The 23,394-nt window shown below is 35.2% G+C and overlaps 1 protein-coding gene across 7 annotated transcripts in view; it reads right to left on the bottom strand.

Moving 5' to 3' along the window:
- Positions 1-717: 717 nt before the first annotated feature.
- The window catches only part of SREK1 (splicing regulatory glutamic acid and lysine rich protein 1), a 44,048-nt gene continuing 21,371 nt past the window's right edge, over positions 718-23,394 (bottom strand). For 6 of the 7 annotated variants that reach the window (XM_045794236.2, XM_087862123.1, XM_087862121.1 and 3 more), the window contains 7 exons: positions 22,849-22,979; positions 21,859-21,973; positions 16,927-17,046; positions 16,188-16,562; positions 12,692-12,787; positions 6,450-6,594; positions 718-5,326 (listed from right to left, as the gene is read on the bottom strand). In XM_045794236.2, the coding sequence (XP_045650192.1) occupies positions 5,177-5,326; positions 6,450-6,594; positions 12,692-12,787; positions 16,188-16,562; positions 16,927-17,046; positions 21,859-21,973; positions 22,849-22,979 (1,132 nt within the window). In that variant the 3' untranslated portion in view covers positions 718-5,176. The remainder of the gene's footprint in view (positions 5,327-6,449; positions 6,595-12,691; positions 12,788-16,187; positions 16,563-16,926; positions 17,047-21,858; positions 21,974-22,848; positions 22,980-23,394) is intronic. The other variant, XM_045794237.2, reaches the window with a different exon arrangement.

A 23,394-nucleotide genomic window follows, 5' to 3' on the forward strand; every position in this document is an offset into this window, starting at 1 on the left:
ATTCGTCGGAATGAAGCTAACACAGTGCTTAAAATGAAATTTGTAGCATTAAAATACCAGTATCAGAAAAGAAGGCCTCAAGTCAGTGACTCCAGCTTGCATTTTAAACTAGAAAAAGAGCAAATTACACCTGAAATAAGTGGAAGAAATAAGAGCAGAAATAAAAAGCAGAAAAACAACAGAGGAAATGCTGATGGAAACAATCTGATCTGATTCCTTTTCAATCAGTAAAACTGATTTTAAAAAGACATGTTAACATTAGGAAAGAGAGAGACTATCACTATGTATCTTACTTTCTTAAAATACAAGGGAATTTCCAACTTCCTGCCAACAGATTTCACAACAAATTCCTCTGAAGATGCACAGCGCCAAAGCTTACTCAAGAACAACTCACCTGAATAACCCTAAGTCTACTTCTAATATTGATTTGTAATGTAAGAAGGAAATTCCAGGCTCAGGTTGGCTTTACTGTGAAATTCCACTTAACGCTTACGGAAGTAGTAATGACAATCTGATACCCAGTCCTGCAGAAAACGGCAGAGGAGGCAATCAACACTTTCCCACTCAGCCTGTTAGGCCAGCATGGCCTTTATAAACCAAAACCAGAAAGACATGACAGACAAAACTCTGGAAGAGATTACCACCTTTCAGTCATTTAAAAAAAGCTGTAAATATGCAAATGTCTCAGAAATAGGTGAAATTACTACTCAACAGTGATGAGATTTGAAGATTTTCATTTTATTAAAAATATAGCAACACAATAGCAGCATCATTTGATAAATCTTTACTAGTACCACTTAGAAGTAGTCCTACTCACATAAATATACACCACCTAATGCAGCATCTTTATGTTTACATTTTAAACTCTTCCCTTAGTAATCCATAGCATTATGTAAAGAACACTATTGTAAGATTCAGGAGAGTAATATTTAACTATTAAACTGATCTACCTACACAACTACACAATACACCCAAGTGTCATCCTCTGTGGAAATTGGGGAGTTCTGTAGATTGTTCCCCAACGGTCTGCTGCCTGCCACACAACCTCAGATTGGTAGAACTCCATCCCTTCAACTCTAATTCCTTCAGTATGATTTTCATAAATTTGAACTTGCACATATAGTCAAGAAATTATCTATCTAGCAAATAAAAGTTAATCAAGAGTGGAGAAAACTATATTATTCCATTCCAATCCCAGGAAAATAAATCTTAGCAGTAAAATATGTGAAGTTTCCCAAAAGTCAGCAATTTTCAAAATTAAAATGTTAGCTGGATACAAAGTAAATTTAAAAATTAGGCAACAAACTAAAACCCTGCTTTTAAAAACAAGATATTAAGAAATACTACATTAAATATAAACTAACAGTTATAATAAATCAGTTGCTAGGAACTATAAAAATACTTTAAAATAGAATGGAAAGAAATCTAGTTATTACTTATTACCAACCTGAATAGAGGCCAAAAATAATAGCTCCAGCTTTTATTTTTTAAATAATGTATCAATCTTCAAGCAGAATCACCAATAGAAGATTTAAGAAAAACAAATTCATCCATAAACCCAAAATTTAGTAGGGAAGTCAATTTTATTTTAAAAGACTTTATTACATTATACTGGACTACTGCTTCCAGAAATATAATTTAGCCCTTTTAAGAGCACTAACTTTTGAAATTTGAAAAGAAACAATTTTAAATGAATACTACACTCGTTAAACAAACATGAGAATACTAAGTGTGTAAGTAATGAAAATGAAAAAAATTAGCACATAAAGAACATACTTTGTGGAAATGGCTCTACCTCATAACCCACCTAGTTAAAATCAGATATTATCTTTTAGTGAAAATATTATGACTCATTGAAATGTTAAGTTATTCAATGCATTCCTCCAAAAGGACTCATTTTAATAGCTAATTCTACTAAAAAAAAAAAAAAGATTTAAATCAAATCATATTATAATAGGTTTTTTAAATGTTTAAAAGCCTGTTATTACATACTGTAACTCTTAAAATTAATATCCTCAGAGCTGATATGGATTAAAGGCTTTTTTTAAGTATTAAGATAAAGACAGCAACATATATATAGGAATGAATGAGGTCCTGGAAATAACTAATATCACAAATGAAGTTATTTTCTTCACAAAAAAGGAAGGATTCTAAACATGAGTTCTTATTTTTGAGCATTTCAAAATTTAAGCCTCTGACATTTCTGAAGATCAACACAGCATATATAGGACCTCTTGAATATAAGAATTCTGAACAATATCACAAGCTGAATAGTGTTTACAATTATAAATTAATTAGATTAGATGGAGAATAATGAGACAATTGCAGAAGTTAAGGATTTATACTTGTTTTCACATATGAAACTAGCCAGTTTACTATGAGGGCCCATCTTAATATAAATAATTCATTATGCATTGCTGACAAGAACAAGAGCATCAACAGAATTTGTCTAAAATGATGAATAGCAACACAATTAAGGAACAGAGTGTACTCTCTATATAATCAAGCTTAAAAAAGATAATTATAGAAGGGATCAAGTATAAAATGGCTGTCTTCTTGGCCTTACCTCAAGTTTTCCTGACAACATCTATCTGGGTTGAAAAAGAATAGCCTTAAAGAAAAAACAAAATGCCTTGAAAGGAAATAAATAAATGGAAACCTACCAGGCTCCTATAAGTGAACAAAGAAAAATTCTTTCTCTCCCTCTCTCTCTCACGCACACACGCGCACACACGCGCACACACACTCACACTCGCTCCAATACCTCCAGGTCCTAGAAAGCTTTGCTTCCCTAAGTCCATTTAAGAGCATTTTTTCACTTTCTCTGGATCTCTTGTATTCCTATTCAATTCATGTCCAACTTTTACAAATCAGTCTTTTAAAAGAAGTATCATTATTTTAAAGCTGAATATCACCAGCAGGAAAAATAATTAGCAGCAAGAACCAAATTAAGTGTGTTAACTGCCAACACAGAGAACATTTAAGAGTCCGGAGTACAAGAAATAACTCAAACTTTAAATGATTGTTTTATATACACCACACATTCACTCTCCATGTCGAAACAATCTCTATGCCAACTAAAATAAGATAAACATGATAAACTAAGATGCTGTTTTGAAATGCATAAACAAATACTTTCCTCTAAAATACTTAGCTTTATTAGAGAAATGGTACTAAAAATAACAAAGATTCAAACAACATTTGCTCTATTCTACTTACATATTATAAATAAGACAGCTGTTGATGCAAGACACACACTCCTTCACAATCTTTCCATATGCACCCAAGCATTCTTGTATCAGAATAAACTGTTTACCAGCCAACCGTATGTGGCTGAATGATTAAAATGACCATCTATACTTTACATAGTAAAGCATTTTCAAAAATTTTAATGTACACAGTGACAAAAAGGAAAAAAAAACACAGTAATTCTGAACACATGAAGAGTAATTAAGCAGCTTCATAATCAAACCAGGCTTCATTGTAATAAGGGCAATTCTTTCCATTCTCTACCAAATACCTAAGTTTCAATAGTATTAACATTAAAAGAAAACTCAAGTTGAAACCAAGTAACTGATGTGCCACTCAGTTTTTTAAATCTATAAGTAACTCTTCCCATGAGGTAAGGCAATGGAATAATTTGATTGTATTAGATTGCATTAAAATAATTATACTTGATTTTTTAATAACATGCTAATTAAAAGGTATAACTTTGGGGGGAACAAAACAATAATGAAAAGATTTCTGAAACTATGAGTTATGGCTTTGGGGGAAAATATTAGCAATGCTGTCATTTTACTACTTGCATACTTCTTGCAGAAAGTGAGCCTTAAGAGTAACGGATGACCTATATTTTAAACTCAAGTAAACATATCCTTAAAACAAATAACCTCATGTGTTCTCCTTTACACAGAATTTCTGCACATCATTTATGAGAAGATGATTAAGAGGTAATAATTAAGGCCATCCAATGGAGACAATGAAAAGTGTTGGCTTTGATTTAAGTAAAGTAAGAACATGCTTCATTTTCAATTATCACAGTATAAAACTGATGGTCCCAAAACTGCATTGTTGTTTTAAGCTCTAAAGTCATTCTTGAAAACAGGACTTCCCTCATGTTAGGGGAACTGTGTAAGAAGCTCTCCTGACATACCACTTGCACACTTCTCTATGGGAGTGAATGGAATATCCACCTACGTTCCATATGAACTAAGAACGACTAGCACGTATAAAATTCTAGAAAACAGCATACCACATTGTAGAAGGCACTAAAGCTTCAGCTTGTGCTCCCATAGCCCATTTTGAAAACCCAGTTATCTTTTTATAATGGCACCTTTGCCACCTACAGCTGACAACACACACTGCAATATTATTCATAATAAGCTTGGAAATGTCAAGAAAGTTCAAAAAGAAATGCTTACTTTGTGGGGAGACCCAATGATTCTACACACTGAATACTAATACATTACTATTAGTATTCAACACGGGTGCTCTTCCTTTTGAAAGAGAACAAGAGCATGCATTGTCAGTTGTTTGTTAATCCACTTATTTAAGCAATTTTAGTCCGTAAAACTATTTTAACAAAAAACTGTTGTCCTAAACAGTGAGCAAAAGAAAACACAATAGTGAGAATTTAACACAATCACCGTAAATCCTGTGAAGTAAATGTTAAAACTTCTTACATACTCTGCACTTACAAGGGTGTGTATATAATTGCACCGATTTCAAGCACATCATCAAATCTGTATATATTGAAATTAAAAAAAAAAAAAAAGTAAAACAATACAAAATTCAGCAACTACCATTTTTTAAAAGAGCTTCCAATGCTTATCTCCAGTCTTTATGGATAGTACAAATTTGGATCTTTGATGTCCCATTTATTTGTAATGGTTCTTGGCAAACACTAACAAACCACATGACAAGTGTGTCAGCCACCATGGAAATGCACAGATTCTAGAAGATGAGGAGTTTGGGTAACACCTGTTATTTTCACGATGTCCATGCTTTATTTTCTTACTCCGTAACAAGATGGCCACAAAGTCACCTAACAACTAGAAAAGCTGTTAGTTTGTATCTTTATGCTCAACTGGATTTCTTCACTGTTTAACATCTTGTTGAGAGAATTAAAAGCTTTGGATTTTATTCCAGCGTGTGTTTAGAGGTGCACTTGTCAGTCCTATACTGCTTCTGTTTTGGTAGAGAGGTTCTCTTCATTTGGCTGACAATTACCATTTTGCTGTACTTTGTTTTCCTCAGTCCTTGGTGCATCCTTGTCATCTACTTCTTTGCCCACGCTTGAATCTGGTTCTTTACTGTGTTCCTTCTCCTACAATGAATATTAAGCCACACATTTAATATTTTTCTCAAGAGTTGCCTACTATTACATCCAGTTATGGCTAAAATACATGTTTCTGTAAACTTAGTAACTAAGTTCATATAAATAAGATATGCAAACATGTATCAGTATGTCCTCTGTACTCCTCATAAAAGGTAGAAATTGTAAATTAAATTAGAATAAAATAGTTGAAAATAAAGTCTAAGAAGTGTTCAGTAAATATTACTGAATTGAAAAAGTGGGGCAGATATGCTGAAAGAGTTAAACAGCTCCCAAAGACGACAGGATAGATTTGTAATCTGGATACCAAAGAAGCAAAATTCAGAGGATGTAGAAAAAGAAATCACTATTCGTCGTAGCAAAGACTGCTCAAGAACACTCTAATTCTGCCCTCAGCTTAAAGGAGCATTACATGAGAACATACGGAACAATGCCTGACACATAGCAATGCTCAAGAGACGTTATCGATGTTACTGATGATGATGATAAACCCCTACCAATATGAGAATAAATAAAATTATAAGCTGAAAGCTCCAGAACTCATAACTGATTTCCAAATACAAATACACTTACTGGAGTAACAAAGCAATTAATGTAATTCATAAGTAGTTAAATATTTATCCCAAATAACAACCCTTACTTGGTAGAATTTGGTATTCCATTAATTATTCTAATTCAACAAACCTACTGATTTCAGTATACATCACAAAACCAATGATGACAGAACTTTTGTCAAATTTGCTGAAACAAATCTTTTTCAGGAATACACACACACACACACACACACACACACACACACACAGAGGAAAATACCCTCAACCAGAAATCTTCATATAAAATCAAATACATGTTACATGTAAACAGTCTTATTGTATGCCATTCTAGGACTCCCTAAAGTAAGGAATGCATCTGTCTGAGTTTCAGTTAGCTCTTACGTCATCCCTTCAAAAGTTCAGCTTAAAGAAGTTATCAACTGAACAAATATTAAAGGATACCAAAGACATACACGATACCACAGCCCTCAAAAAGCTTTTGGTCTAAATCTAGTTCTATGTAAAAAACAATCCCAATTATTAATTATTCAAAGCCTAAACACTGAATGACTGCTACTTACTTTAAGTGAAGTATTGTTCTTCTCCAACTTTTCCTTTCCATCTCGGTCATTAGAACTCTTTCTTGTAGAGCTTGAACGTTCTCTCTCTCTCCTTTCACTAATGTGGTCCCTTTCTTTTTCTCTCTTTTTATCCTTCTTATTTCTGCTATAAGAATAGTGATAAAATGTCAGTTAACTTCTAAGACATTAAAGACCTACTATGTTATTGACAAAACAGTCTTAACTAACACTAATGCACTGTAAGTAAGCATATTAGTAATCTGGTTTGACCAAGTAACATAAACAGTTCTGTAGCCCCATCTGCTCCAACCCATACCCCAATTAATTTTTTAAAGATGCCCAAGTCTTTTTTTGCAGAGGCCACCATGTGTTCACATAAAACACCATTTGATTTGTTCAAAATTTATTTATCAACTGTAATGAGATTAAAATAAAACCAAATATACGGGTTTTTTTTTTTACCCATCTTTTCAAAGCAAAAAATGAATAAGCAGAAAGGAATGAAAAGGTTAAAGAATTAGAGGCAACTCCCAGGGAGGAATGAATGACTGACTACAAGCAAACCTTGGAATTTCAAATACCCTGTGCTACTGCCCCCATCATTCACCATTACAAAAAGGTCACACCAATTCAAGATTAAAAGTTAAGAGACTACACGAACAGGTTCCATTTATAAAAACAACATACCTTTAGAATTAGAGGGAAAAAACAGTGCATTTCCAATCAGAAGCTTAACACCTTCTACTTTAAAAAGTAGCCTTATAGTGGAATCCTAAGCTTTTTTCTCTTAACAGTAATTCAAAAATAAAGACAAAGACCAAGAAAACAAATAAAGACACTGAGCAAACAAATGAAAATTTAGTGTAACAAAGGTGGCATCTCAAATCATTGAGGAAAAGATGGTCTTTTATAAAATAAAAGGTTTGGAGACAACTGGATTATTATTTGTTAAGTGATAAAACTGGATCAACATCTCAGGTCTCATTCCACAATATACAACTAAGTCTAAATGGATGAGAGACCTAAATTTTTAAAATAAAATACAAGTGCTAAAAGAAAACATGGGTAATTTTTTTTACTATCTGGGTGAAAAGATTTTTTAACCATAACTAAAAATTCAGGTACAATAAAAGACTGATAAATTTGCCTACATAAACCTTTGCAAGGAAAAAAAAAAGACATTACCATATTCGAAAGAAAAATGACGTATTTGCAACATATGTGTATATCTTTCCACATAATTTTTAAATGTCAAGGGAACAATCACATCAAACTGAGAAAAATTCTTAGGAATAAATTTAACCAAGGAGGCAAAAAATTGCTGAAAAAGATGAAGACAAATAAATAGGAAGACATCCATGTTTATGGATTGGAAGACTTATTATATTGTTAAAATGGCAATAGTACCAAAGCCACCTAGAGACTGAATGCAACCCCTATCAAAACCCCACTGTTGTTGTTACAGAAATACAAAAACCCATCCTAAAATGCATACAGAATCTTGAAGGACATCAAATAGCCAAAACAATCTTAAAAAGAACAAAGTTTTAGAAGGCACAGCATTCCCAATTTCAAAACTTACTAAACAGAGGTACAGTCATCAAAACAGTACAGTTTTATATAAGGACAGAAAATAAACCAGTGGAATAATCCAGAAGACCCAGAAATAAACTCCCACATATATGGTTCAAATGATTTCTAACAAAGATGCCAAGACCCATTCAATGGGGAAAGGACAATCTTTTCAACAAATGATACTGGGAAAACTGGCTATCCACATGTAGAAGAATGAAGTTGGACCGTGATCTTATACCATATTAAAAAGTTAACTTAAAATGGATCAAAGACCTAAATGTATATGCTAAAACTATAAAATTCTTAGAAGAAAACATAGGAGAAAATCTTCATGACATTGTATTTGGCAACAATTTCTTGGATATGACACCAAAAGCACAGGCACCAAAAGGAAAAAACAGCTAAATATGACTTCATCAAAATTAAGAACTTTTTTTTTTTTTTTTAAAGATTTTATTTATTTATTCGACAGGATAGAGACAGCCAGCGAGAGAGGACACAAGCAGGGGGAGTGGGAGAGGAAGAAGCAGGCTCATAGCAGAAGAGCCTGATGTGGGGCTCGATCCCAGATCGCCGGGATCACGCCCTGAGCTGAAGGCAGACACTTAACCGCTGTGCCACCCAGGCACCCCCAAAATTAAGAACTTTTATGCATCAAAGAATACTATCAAGAAAATGAGAAGACAACCCACAAAATAGGAGAGATATTTGCAAATCATGTAACTGGTACGAGATATATACAGAATTTAAAGAACTCTTGGCAACTTAACAAAATGCAAATAACCCAATTTGGAAATGGGCAAAAAACTTGAAAAGGCATGTGAAATACAAATGATATACGAATAAGATATATCAAATGATCAAATAAGCACACAAAAAGATGTTTAACATCACTATTCGTTAGAAAAACACATATCAAAACCACAACGAGATACCACTACGGACTCAGCAGAATGGCTATAATTAGAGGTAGACAATAACAAGTGTTGCTGAGCAAGGGGAGAAATTGTGGAGTCCTAGCATAGGAGGGAAGCACAGGTGGGAAGGTAGAATGACAAAGGTGCTTGGGAAAACAGTTTGGCAGTTTCTAAAAAGATAAAGAGAGGGGCACCTGGCTGGTTCAGCTGGTACAGCTGGCAACGCTTGGTCTCAGGGTTGTGAGTCTGAGTGCCACCCTGAGTATAGAGATTACTTAGAAAATTAATTAATTAATTGACTCACTGCTCAGCATACTGATTAAAAAAAAAGATAGACAGTACCATAGGACTCAGCAGTTACCACTCCTTAGGCATGTGCCCCAGAGAAATGAAAACACATGTCCACACAAAAACCTGTACATGACTGTTGAAAGCATTACTCATAACAGCTAAAAAATGGAAAAATACTAAAAGTTTACTAAGGAATGGATAAATAAAACATGGTTTTATCCATTCAGTGGAATATTATTCACACAGGTACTGATACAAACTACAACATGAACCTTGAAAACATTATTTAGTCAAAGACAACAGATACAAAACACTACGCATACTGCATGAGTCCATCTATGAGTGTCCAGAACAGGCAAATCCACAGAGACAGTAAGTTAGACTAGTGGCTCCCAGGAGTGAGGGAGAGTAACCGCTTATGGGTATGGGTTTTCAAGTGAAAAAAAATGTTCTGGAATTAAGTAGCAGTGATGGTTGACAATACTGTGAACCTAACTAAAAACCACTGAAGTACACAAAGTGAATTTTATGACATGTGAGTTATTTCTCAATTTAAAAAACAAAACCCAAGGGGCGCCTGAGTGGCTCAGTTGGTTAAGCATCTGCCTTTGGCTCAGGTCATGGTCCCGGGGTCCTGGGATGGAGCCCTGCATTGGGCTCTCTGATCAGCGGGGAGCCCGCTTCTCCCTCTCTCCCTCTCCCTGCCGCTCCCCCAGCCTGTGCTTTCTCCCTCTGCCAAATAAATAAATACAATCTTTTAAATAAATAAATAAACCCAAGGTGTAGGTGGGGCTACAGTCTCTCTCTCTCTCTCTCTCACACACACACGCACTATACATAATGTATGCTATCTTTTGTGAAGGAAGAAGGAGACATTCTAATCAATGTATCTGCCTAATTTTGCAAAAAGAAACACAGGAAGGATAAAAAATTCATCACTTACAGAGGGTGGATGGGGTGCAATATAGAAGGAACAGACAAGAAGTGACTTTGTAAACACATCTTTTTGTCTAGTTTGACTTCATAACTGGGAAAGTCTTAATTTTCATGAGTGAAGCATTAAAAATATATGTGGCCCACAACTACAGTATCGTATGCCTTCCATTATTCTCACCTCAAAACAATAACCCACAAAGCAAATAAACATAAGACCTGACCTCTGCTGAGAAAAAACATGCTCCTCTTTACAGTTTGGCAAAGGTTTTTGTAAATTTCTCTTTTCTATGCCTAGAAAACCACAGAAAACCAACTGAAAAACTATGAACGATCACTAAGGTGATGGAATGAAAAATAAACACGCAGAATGTAAAAACCTTCCTTTGCAGCACAAACCCAACCTCCAATGAGAGGACATAATGAAAGAAAAGACTTCATTAACAAGAGCAACAACAACAAGGAAGTATCTAGGAAGACACTTAGAGGATGCATAAAATCTGTAAGAAAGAAACACTGAAGTATTCCTAAAAAACACTATGGATGGCTTAAATAAGTAAAAAAGAGGCTGGATAGAAAGACTCACCGTCATAAAGCTTTATTAAAAATAGCTATCAATTTTCCGTAGTTTAATTAATAAATTAATGTAACTGTAATACAAATCATCATCAGATTTTATTTCTAGAACCTAAACAAATGACTCTTATTTTCAAATGGAAAAATAAACAGACAAAAAATCAGGAATGCTCAAAAAACAGCAGAAGTGTGGGGGACAATCGGCCTTACTAAATGTTAAAAAAATACTATACCATTTGAATAACTGGGGCATTGGTAAATAAATCATCACTCAAACCAACCTAGCAGCAAAGGCCCAGAAATAGACCCAAACACAAAAAGAAATATTTAGTACCTAAAAAGGCAATATAGCAAATCAATGTTAGAAAAATTAAGTTTTTAATAAATGGTACTGATCAAAAGAAAATCATATGGAAAAACAAAATTGGACCCACATGCCATACCAGACATAAGGATGAACTCCTAATGGATCAAAGACTTCAATGCAATAAGTAAAACCATAAAATACAAGAAGAAACAATAGGGGGGCATTCTAATATAATCTTGGAATAGAAAAGACCTTTCTAACTTTGTATGACTCAAAATCCAGAAGTCATAGAAGAAAAAATTTGAAGGGTACCTGGCTGGCTCAGTCAGTAGAGCATGTGACACTCAATCTCAGGGTTTTGAGTTTGAGCTCCACGCTGGGTATAGAGTTTACTTTAAAAAAAAAAAAAAAAAAAAAAAGGAAAGCGAAAACTTGGGAAATTATTTTTAAAAAAATCCTTTGTAAAATCAAGTCTCATAACATTTTCTGAAAAGAAATGACAAAGTAGGAATGATACCTTGTATAAAATCACTGAAGAATAATCTCCCTAATACAGGGGCGCCTGGCTGACTCAGGAGAGCATGCTACTCTTAATCTCAGGGCCGTGAGTTCAAGCACCATGCTGGGGGTAGAGTTACCAAAAAAAAAAAAAAACCCCAAAAACAAAACAAAACAAAAACAAAATAACAAAACTAAAATAAATAAATAATCACGCTAATACAAAAAGAGCCCCTGGAAATAAGAAAATTCTAAAAACAAAGAGCAGACCCCACAAAAAAATGGGCAAAGTATACCAACAATTCATAGAAAAGGAAATACAAATGGCCTTCAAATATATGAAGAGAAAGTCACCTTCATCTTACGAGAAATGCAACTAAAATTACTATATACTGATACCATTTCTCATCTATCAGACAGACAAAAATCCACAACTGTAGTAACATAATACGTTATAGCTGACAGAAAACAGACACTCTCAACAGACACAGCCGGCTGAAGTGCAAATTGCTGGCTATCTTTACGGCGGGCAATAAAGAAACACCTCTCAAAATTATAAAACACACTTAACCTCTGACACAACACCACCTACCACTTCTGGAATTTCCCCACATACCTGCGAAGTTAAGTCCAAAGCTATTCATTACAGTACTGTCTAATTTATAATAGGAAAATTAAGCAAACCTATTCTACTGCAGGCTGGTTAAGTAAACCAAGGTACTACCACACAATGGAAGCCCATGCAGTTCTAAACAAGAATGAAGCGGCACTCACGGATGAATACATAAAGATCTCCAGGCATTTGGGTGACAAAAAGCAAGGGCAGAACAGTGCGATTTTTGTGCTACCTTTTGCATAAGAAATATGAAAAGAAACTATACATTTCCATCTTGTATATCTCTACACAAATCTAGAAGGATATACAATACAAAAAAGCGAAGTCACTACTTATGGACACAGAGTAGATGACTGCATAGGTGAAGTTAAGACCTCCTGATGTATAACTTTGTATACTGTTGGGCTTTCTAAAACACACAAATGTTTGACATGTTACTCATTCAAAATATAAAGTTTAAAAATAGATCCAAAAGAAAATTTTTCTTCCCCCGCTCCATCCTTGGATTTAGCACACGCTTTCAACCTACCTCCTAGGAGATGGAGATCGAGAAGATTTCCTTTTTATAGTTTTTGATGTTCTTGGTGATCTGGAAGAACTCCTGCTCCTCCTCCTACGCCTTTCCCTGAAAGTCAAAAATATATCATTTAAAAATACAGCAATTTTTAAAAAAGGGCAATTCAAATACACAAAAGCAAAAGGGTCCTTAACGCTCTCAAGTGAGCAGTAGTCTTTAAGACCAGTTTAAACTCATGTCCTTTAACAACATGTTCTATTATCTAATGTTAGTGCAGGTCAAATTTTAAACCATAAATTTTACAGACATGAAAATATGTTCTAAGGTTTTGTAACAGAAAAGGAAGAAGACTCCTTTTCATCTGATTTATTTGAACAATAATTTCCTGAACAGAAAAAATATTAATGGGTATTTCAGATTCTCTCAAGTAGGTTCTTCTCCAGCATCTAAAACATGTTTTGCTTATCCAGATCCTTTGTCCTGCCTCTAGCTCCTTGCTGCCCCACTGTGGATTATTTTATAAAGGATTAAGTTGGCTTGCAAAATGTGAACTTTCCAAATCTAAGCACTCAGAATGTCTCTAAAAAAGCATTTACATTAATCGGTTTTACAGAAAAATTGTTTTACCCTCCAACTTCCTACCATTTTATTGCTCTATTCATTTAAAACTGAGTGCACAAGTTGCTTAGACAGAAGTAAAATAGTTAAAACCTGGGGCTTAAATATGAAATAAAAAGTAACTACTGAATTAACAGTGTTTAGTATTATTAAAAACTATTTTGTTTAACGTATTAGCAAATGATGCATACTCAAAATTACTTCATTTATAAGCATGGTCACAACTGAGAAAAAATGAATTTCAAGATGTCCATAATTCAGGGGATGAGGTAGGAGGACATACTTAAAATGATTAATGTGTCCAACGATCTCACAAGGAGCTCTAATAATTAGTGGCCATATAGGTGAAAGAACCAAATCCCCTAGAATCCAAGTTTTCCATACCACCTCAGTAAGAATATTTGAGGCTAAAGAAGCATTTTGCTTACATTTTTCATTATAAAATAAGTATCAGATAATGCTCAGATGTGGTACATACAGTATATGTTAAGGCCAAAATAGCCAAGAACTTTGAAAACACCATCAATTCCAATTCTACCTAAAGTTCTCTCCTCCATTACCCAATTTTATTTCCAAGGCACCCCAAAATTATACTTCCTTATGTGAAAATTAGGTAAAGATATTCCATTCATAGTCAATGGCATTCTGTAACAGCTCAGCGTAATATCACACTTTTTTCACAGCATGAGAATATCAATGTATCTTAGACTCTGTTTACACAAAATAGTTCCGCCCTGACCAGTTCTGTTTAACTTTGTTTGTTCAGGAAGCACTATGTACAGGTGGATATTGAGTAACTAACAGATGATGATAATGAGAGCTAAGGCTAGATAAACAGCAATCAAGAATGTCTATTAGTTGAGAAAGAGGCAGTCAGCGGTAGTATAAGGAACTGTAGTTAGACAGACTTAGGTTTAAATACTAGTTCCACACCTTACCAGGTGCATGACTAGGGTCACGTTACTTAATCTGAGTTTCAGTTTTTCCAACTGGAAGATAGAGTTAGTAACTCCGGCTTGATAGTGTTGTTAACGAGGATTTAGGATGAAACCTATAAAGTACCATGCACAGTCTCTTGCACATACTCAGTGTCTATATTTTCTCCTTTCTCCTCACTAGCTTTATTGCTAGTTACTGTAAACATTGAAAGTTGCTTAAATAGGAAAATGTTCTTTAAAAATGTAGATTACAGGACAATGCTGAAAATAAGAATACCAAGTACTCTATTTTTCTGAGTCCTTAAAACGTTTCCTGTTTATGAAACAAATCAGAGCACATGAAAAACAGAAAAATGCTGAAAGATGACAAAGTGTAACTCTTCACCAAGCTCCTATGAAAGCACAAAACATGCCAAACTTCTGAACCTTTAGAAACTAATGTTACTCAGCTTCTTCCCCAGGCCCCAGAGGTTAGGTAAGAATATATGTAGGAATGAATGTAAACATCTGAACTTCTTTAAATGTCAAGCAACTTAAAATGGCCCCGGAAGAAATTAAACATTTCAAAGTCATTCAAAACGTAAATTCAACTGAATTTAAAAGGAATCAAAACACTGTTTTGTGTTATGAAGGGCAATAACTAAACGATGACATAAACACGAAGGTGTGACAGACAATAAAATCACTGTGCAGTAAAGGAACAGTTGCAAGGCTTGACTGATGTCCACAGCAATGAGGCTACATTAATTCTTCAGTTTCTGGTTCAATGTGCTGAAATACGGCAGTGATCTGTTTACTTTAAGCCCCAAGTGAACATACACTGTTGCTTTCAACTTTATGCTTCTGAGGCAGTTTCTTAAAGCAGGTACCAAGTACTGATTAGAGAATTCCCAATTAAACTTAATCTATTAAAAAGAAGAGAAAGAGCTACTGTACTTCTAACATGAAGTGCAGAGCAGACAGAAAACTTCCCCTAAGCTGTGGTATTGTCATACTATGAAACCATGATAATAATAGTCTTCTCACAGATTTACTGTGAGGATTAAATAAGGTTAGTCATGAAAAACTGTGCTGAGACAAAATCTGGCAGTTGGTAAAGCATTCAACAAATGCCTGCAATTATCGTGTATTACCTAACCAAAGACTAGTATTAAGAACAAGCTATGGAAACACAAAGTTAGAAACACAGGAAATACACATTCATCTCCAATTATCTTCTATGAAAAACCACGTTTAAAATAGCCATAAAACTTGCTAAAATAGGTGTTTTGTTTAGTACTTTTAAGATCTAGTTTAAAACAAGTTAGGAACCTCCATTTACTCAGTTATTGTATCATGTGGAGTAATAGATACAGGTTTAGATCTTGGATCAAGGAAGGTCCTATGTCCTCTTTTTGCAGCTGTTACTATGGCAACCTGCTGCCACCTGGTGGCAGTGTACTTATTAATAGCGGGAACAGTCCTAAGAAAAAAGGTAAAACCTTAACATTGACAGATCAAGGAAAACCAAAATTCACCATCATGCTCTTAACAACATACAGCAGTAAAGACAACTTAAATGAAATTTTAATAATTCTGCATATTAAAATTTACCAAGAGGTAAATTCTTCCATTTAATAAAAAAGGAAGAAAAAAAGAAAAACCTGTCCTTGCCATTTCATCCTCTAAGAAAATCAGCTGCAGCAGCAGCCACTGCCGGCACCAGGGGTTACAAAGGATAGTTAAAACTTTTCAAACAACTTTGCCCAATTATCATCTCTACCACCTCATAGGTTCAATACTGTGGCAAGCACTCTACTAGAGAAATGTTTACTCTGCAATTAGAGGGCAATGTTCTGGTATTATTGTACTATTCACACTTACGTAGAATAATCTCTTTCTCCTTGGTTAAAATTTACATTTTCATTTGTCACCAGTAAACCCCTTGGTAAAAATATTAAACATTATCAAACCTGCTGGAACTTCGAGATCTTCTTGATGCATTATAACTTCTGGGTGGTGTTCTGGATTTTTTATCCTTCTTTCTTTTCTCATCTATCTCTTTGGATCTGTCCTTGTCTCGTTCCTTTTCTTTGTCCTGTTCCTTTTCCTTGTCTCGCTCCTTGTCATGTTCTTTTTCCCGCTCTCTCTCTCTGTCCTTTTCCTTGTCTTTATCCCGGTCCTTTTCCCGTTCTTTATCCCGGTCTTTATCTTTGTTTTTACCCCGTTCCTTTTCTTTTTCACGTTCCTTCTCCCTGTCTCTCTCTTTTTCCCTTTCTTTTTCTCTATCTTTTTCTTTCACTCTTTCCTTTTCCTTGGTCTTTTCTCGGGTGTCTTTTCTCTTGTCCCTTTAAAAACAAAAATAAATAAATGAATTCACAACTAAAATTATTCTACTCCCCAAAAAGGACCTCCCTTTCCTCAACAATTATCAAGCCAAAAAAATTTATAATAGCTTGTAATACATTACATGATAATTTCTATATAACCCAGGTGTACATGAAGCTATTAGATGAAACAGTCATCCAGTTTAATTATGTATTTTAGAAACCTCATGAATCATTCTGATCAGATTCAAATCGATGGCAATCAATATTAATCACTCTAAAACAATCAGAAAAAAGTTTAATGTCTCTCATTAAAAACCTAAAACACAATTTTTTAACAAATGAAGCCACAAGAAAAATTACCGCTAATTTCCCCAAAACTCACCGTGAACGCGAACGACTCCTTGACTTCCGTCTCTCCCTTGACTTAGAGCGTTTTTTATGTGGGCTCTTAGACCTACGTCTGTCTTTTTGTCTTGAACGTGATCTATTATGGGATCTACTCCTAAAGAAAAACAAGTTGTTAGAATGTCAAAACTTATGCTTAGAATTTCCATTTTTAAAAATTTGTCTTTCAAGTGAGAAAATTTTAAAAACCTATCCCCCAACAGTATTTATCAATATTTTAAAATTCTCTATTACATAATGCCTCAGATTATTTGCAATAAATTATTTATTGGCAACTTTACCAACCAGTTCATTCTCAGAACACAAAGACAGAAAAAGAAATTATTTTCTATGTCAGACTGAAAATGCTATTTTGAAGTGTGGCTTTCTTGTGCTAATTCTTATATGCCTGTTACTGTATGACTTCTCCCACAGAACAAGTTTTTAAACCATAAATTAAATTTAACTCTTGACTTGCATGTAATTGAACTGCTTGTGGTTATACTTTGATAAGAAATAGTGGTTTTCTGGCTCAAGAGTTTCTCTAACTGGCTGTGTGATGTCTGTCATAACTGGCTATGTGATGTCTGTCATAACATATATTAAGAATGTATAAGGAAGGGGCGCCTGGGTAGCGCAGTTGTTAGGCGGCTGCCTTCGGCTCACGGCGTGATCCTGGCATTCTGGGATCGAGCCCCACATCAGGCTCCTCCACTGGGAGCCTGCCTCTTCCTCTCCCACTCCCCTGCTGTGTTCCCTCTCTCGCTGGCTGTCTCTCTGTCAAATAAATAAACAAAATCTTTAAAACAAACAAACAAAAAGAATGTATAAGGAAGCACAGTACTAATTACACTGCTAGTGTGATAGGAAAATGAATATTACTCATGAGTTGAAGCTATAGATAACTAAATGTTGGATTTGCAAGACCTCTTGATTTCATAACTATATAAACATAGCTATTAAACTTTAAAAAAAAAATTTTATTTGACAGTGTGAGCACGAGCGGGGGGGAGGGGGGAGGGGAGGGCAGAGGGAGAGGGAGAAGCAGACTCCCAGCTGAGCAGGGAGCCCGCTATGAGGCTCGATCCCAGGACCTGGGATCATGACCTGAGCCGAAGGCAGACGCTTAGCCAACTGAGCCACCCAGGTGCCCCTAATTACAGGAATTCTTTCAGGAAAAATAATGGTTACTCCAATTCTGAAATTCTCTAGGCTCCTTATTCCCACTGAAATAATGCTTATATAACGTGACTTTTATCCTCGTAACTATTAAAATACAACAAAACTGAACGCGCACAAGTAACAAAGTGACGAGACTCACCAGCTCTGGAGAGAAACAATCTGGCTCTGACACTCAGCTCTGCCACATACTAGCTGTGAGAACTCTGGCTACTCACTTATCCTCTCTAAGCCTAGTCTTCATCTACAAGGCTGGAAAATCATACCTACATCACCTAGGGCTGTCATGAGGACTGAATCAGATGACGAATGAAAGACTACCTAGCAGTCTCGGGCACACAGTAATTGTTCAAAATTCTTAACTCTCAAGATCAGGAGTAACAAATAACATAAATGAAAACTTTAAGTTACAGCTTTATTTAGTCCAAGGAGATCAAATGAACTTCCACAAGTATGCTTTATATAATTAAAATTCATCTTGACAGTCATGTTTTCATGAGTTAACTTAAAACAAATATCTATAAAAGAAATACATACAGTTAAAATGCTTGTGGTATGCTAAGAAGCCAGAAAAATCTTGAGACAATTTTCAATTAATAATGAAATCCTGTTTTTTAAACACATTTTCCAGTTAGAATGTTTCCCAACAGCTAATTCTCAACTGAATCATTTAATGGCTTTAAAAATTATATATTTACCTTCATACCATATTTTTAATACAAGAAGATAAGACACAGTTTGTTGAAATCTCTATTACTAATAACCCAAGAGAGACAGGGTCAAGCGGTAGCTATTAAGGCAAAACTGCAAAACTTAAAAGACATTTTTAATCCATTTACAGACATCCACATAAGGGGAATGTTTTATAAGGCCTTTGCTTCTATGTACTTATTAGAAAGTCTTTACATTTCTGTTCTAGTTAACCCTGCTAAAAATATACATAGTAATTTTGTTTTCCTCAAACACTGCTTTCCAACCTTAATTAAGCAAAGAAACACCTTTTAAAAAATTAAGTATAGCCTTAGTAAGAATTAATTTCAAATAACACTGATCACTTGGCTTCCCACCTCACCCTACAGGTCCTCAGAGTTTGAAAGTCCCAAGAGTAATCACTATATTTTAATTTTGACATTAAATACTTTCATGTCCCTATATCACCAGTCACCTCCAAACAAGTGTTCTGATTAGGAATGTTAAAAGCTTCAGGTCAAGAGCAAATCTAATTCAACCAGAGAGAAAGACTTGGGTTATCATTAGGGGATCTCAGTTCAGTATAATGTGCAAAACCACATTTATAAATTAAACTGTAAATACAGGGCAACTTACCATCATGTCTCATCAAAGTTCAACTCTAAGCCCGCTGTTTCCCATTAAAATATTATAAAATGTCTTAGAGTTCCCATGCTGGTCTGTCAAGGTTACTTAACTTTAAAATATAATAATTACAGTACTACCCACGTTTTCTAACACTGTCCTTTGAAAAAAACACATATAAAAATTTGAGCAAAGTCAAAATACACCTCCCCAGGCCTAGCCAAGATCACAGTGACAAGAAACCCCTTCCTGACTTCTACTATCCAAAGGGAAGAAACAGGGAAAGGACAGGGGCTGGAGGAGGGTCCAGAAGCATCTGAGAATGCTGAGAAAGTAGAAGAGTGTGGGCCTTCAAGACCAAAGGCTCCTGCAACTCACACTCCTGCTAATAAGTCTAGTGGGGCAGAGCCAGAGCTGAGAGCAAATCCCACTAGTGGATGAAGCCAAGAAATGCCTGCCATTCCCCTCCCCTACCAGGGAAGTGCCTTTCTTACCAAGATCCTTAAGTCAAATGTTTTCAGTTAAGGGATTTTCCCCCCTTAAAAAGAACATTTCTTCTTTTGTATTTCTTTATGAATTCAGTAAAGGCTACATGTGTTTTTATACATGTATAAAAATAGTATAAATTTACACACTACATAAATATATGAGTGTTACACGTATGTGCGTATGCCAAAAGCAAGTGATTTCTAATGCTACACAATTATTAGACAAACGTACAGGAAAGCATTCTCATGAACTAAGAACAGTAATTAACAAATTTCATTTTTGACTGAAAAATCCTTCACCTACTAACCTCTGGAAGGGGAAAATATCCAAATATACCTAAAATGATAACAGCAAGCACCTTAAAGCAGACAGTTGAATAAATTTGCTCCAAGAGATACATTTTCACAGAAATTATCAAGGAAATCAAGTTTTGCTTTTTTCCAGCCTTAGAAAACCACTAAGGTATTAGATTTGGAGCACGGCTCTTGTAATCAACACAGAATGAGATTCAGGTCATTGGTCTCTTTCCTCCTCAGAAAAGAAGTAATTACTCTTGAGCTCGACTTTATATTTCCTTTATCTGCTTTACCTTCACCACATCCTGTCAACTTGTAGAAACACCCACAATCTAGTACCACTGCTTCTATACCACTTTCCTTCTCCAACTCTGGCTCTGTTGCTCTAACTTCTTCCTTGTACGTGCAACATCTCCCTTCACTTGGATCTGAACTTGCCTTACTGGATGACCTTGGAAGGAGACAAGACAGTAAAACCATATCCCAAAAGAGACCTTACGAATTCAAATTTATGAAAGTATACGCCAATAAACAGCTAGAAGTATAGTTTACTAGAGTCAAACAGAGAACATCATTTTTTCCTATCTCACTGCTTCAATTTCCTTGGTATCATAGAAAAATAGACTAAACTGAGCTTGCTGATGAGGTTCAACTTACAGCATACCTGTTCCCTTTTCCCCTCCTCTCAAACCGTCCTCGTTCCCTAATACCACCACACACACCGTGCACACACGCGCACATACGCTTCACCTCTTCTCTTTAGACCTAAGGATGTATGTACATATTAAGACGCAATTAGGATTCACTATACACATTCTCGTATTTCAGTAACACCTCCCCCTCCATATCTTGAAGACAGTAAATTTCCCACTTTAAACTCGATTCTTAGGGCACTTCCAAATCAAAATTCTGTTTCAAATTCACATTTTGTGCTCCACTTCACACCAAGTACAACACAACAGATTTTTTTATTTATTATTTTCTTTTAGATTTTATTTATTTATTTGACACAGAGAGTGCGTAAGCAGGGGGAGGGAGAGAGAGAAGCAGGCTCCCCACAGAGCAGGGAGCCCACTGTAGGGCTCGATCCCAGGACCCTGAGCTAAAGGCAGACGTTTAACGTACTGAGCCACCCAGGCGCCCCCACAACAGATTTAAAAGAAAATTAAAAAGACAGAACTATGTTCCAAAGTAAGATAAACAGAACACAAACAGAGCTTAAGCATAATACAATAGCTGGAGCTAAAGCTGCAGTTACTGCTGTGTTTCAGGTCCCAAAGTGGGTGCAGGAGGCTCTTACCATTAAGAATACCAAAGATTTAAAGCACCTCACTTGGCTTCAAGAAAAAGAATGAAAAGTTTCTGCCAGTTGTATAAAGACTAGTTTATTCTTAGAAGAATCAGCAATAGAGACCTTAAGATAGAAAACCATCTACTAAAACTGAAAATTGAGATAATAAAAATTATATATTAGTTAGATAAAATTTCATTCTTAACTACATTATTATAATTAAAGCAACATTTAATGATAAGCATAATTCCTGGGGAACTCTGCTGAAGTTTCTAAACTCTGTAAACAAAAACTAAGAAAATCTTAACTATTTTAAATACAAGACCAAAAAAATTTTAAATATGATAGCAGAAATTCTCACCTGTGTTTTGACTGTGACCTTTTTCGTCTAGAATGGGATTTTGAGCTAGACCTGGATTTTGAACGAGTGTGGGAACGAGATCGACCGCCTTTTCTTTCATTGCTCTTTCCAGACTCTGGGAGGAAAAAACCACTTTGCAGTGTAAGCTCAGAACAATTAAAGATCCCAGTTAATAATCAGGCACAAGTGGAATGTACCACATATAGTGCAAGGGGCCTACTCTCTGTACATCCTCCTCCTGTGCAATTATCCTTCAGAAACATCCAAGAAAGTCATTGCATAAACTCGTTGAGTGCAGCCACCCTGCAGCAGTACATATAAACCAGATGATTATAAACAGCTGTTCGTAATATTTTGTTGCTGCCATAATGTACGATTATAACACGTCTGTAATTCCTATGACAGTGATTTTAAATCTTCTCTCCATTTATTTTGCTAGCAGTGAAGCTTAAATTCTGAGTGCTAATGTAGTAAATTTGCTCAACTGTAAACCACCTACACATTTTGAGATTGGATTTTTAACTTTCAGTAAGCAACATAGAAATCTGAATAGGTGTTCCTTTACCTTGCTCAACAGTCTTTGTATTTTGCCGATCATGGGCTCTCTTTCCTTTTTTAAAATGAAAACTTAGAAGGAAAGTGAACCTGCTTGATCATAACATTTTTTATATTTATTCTGATTTTCAGCCTCACAATAACATGTATACTTTGCTTTAAGCCAATCAGCGTGAGCACTGACTTTGCTACAAAAACATAAAGAACTGATTAACTGAAGCTAATGTGCCTCAATTCAGTATCATGGGAAAACACAACATGTGTGCTAACCAGTTCTTTGACCTCTGACACTAGTAAGTCACTTACTCTTTCTCGAGTTTCAGTCTTCTTGTTTGTAAAACGAAGAGACTAAACAAGATAATTTCTAAAATTCCTTCCAGTTCTACAGTTCTATGATCTTAAACTGTGACCTATGTAACAACACTGTGGCCTTACCTGGTTCAATGGCTGCTGAGATAAAGGACTGAGCCTCTCGTACTCGCTTCATTACTTCTTCTAACTCCTTAGCTGCAGCCTGAGGTGTCATCTCAGGGGGTTTTACTATTGCATTGTTGGAGTGATTAATTCTAAATTAAAAATATTAGCATATCACAAATACACACCATATTTTACAAAACATGAAACAAATGTTTATGATACACTTATTTATAAATCTGAGGACATCTCGAAAGCACATTAAGAATGATACAGCTAAATACAGAATAATCAAAACCATGATTAATCTCATTACCACCCATCTTTATCTCTTGCTAACAGAGCCAAAAGCAAGGAAAGAAGAAAGAAAAACTGAACCCTAGCTGACTCTTTAACAACTTGAATATACCAGGACAAGTGCTTTTCCACACAACTTAGAATTATAATCAATTAAAATGCTGACACCAATATAAAAATGCATCATTTCTCATCTTGAATTCTAAGTTTTCGTTGAAATCTGTACACGCTGGGAGAATGCAGGAGAGGCTGTATATGTGCACAATTTTA

The sequence above is a fragment of the Ursus americanus genome, chromosome 5 (genome assembly GCF_024610735.1).
Source record: "Ursus americanus isolate L20-20 chromosome 5, mUrsAme1.1.p, whole genome shotgun sequence".
NCBI lineage: Eukaryota > Metazoa > Chordata > Mammalia > Carnivora > Ursidae > Ursus > Ursus americanus.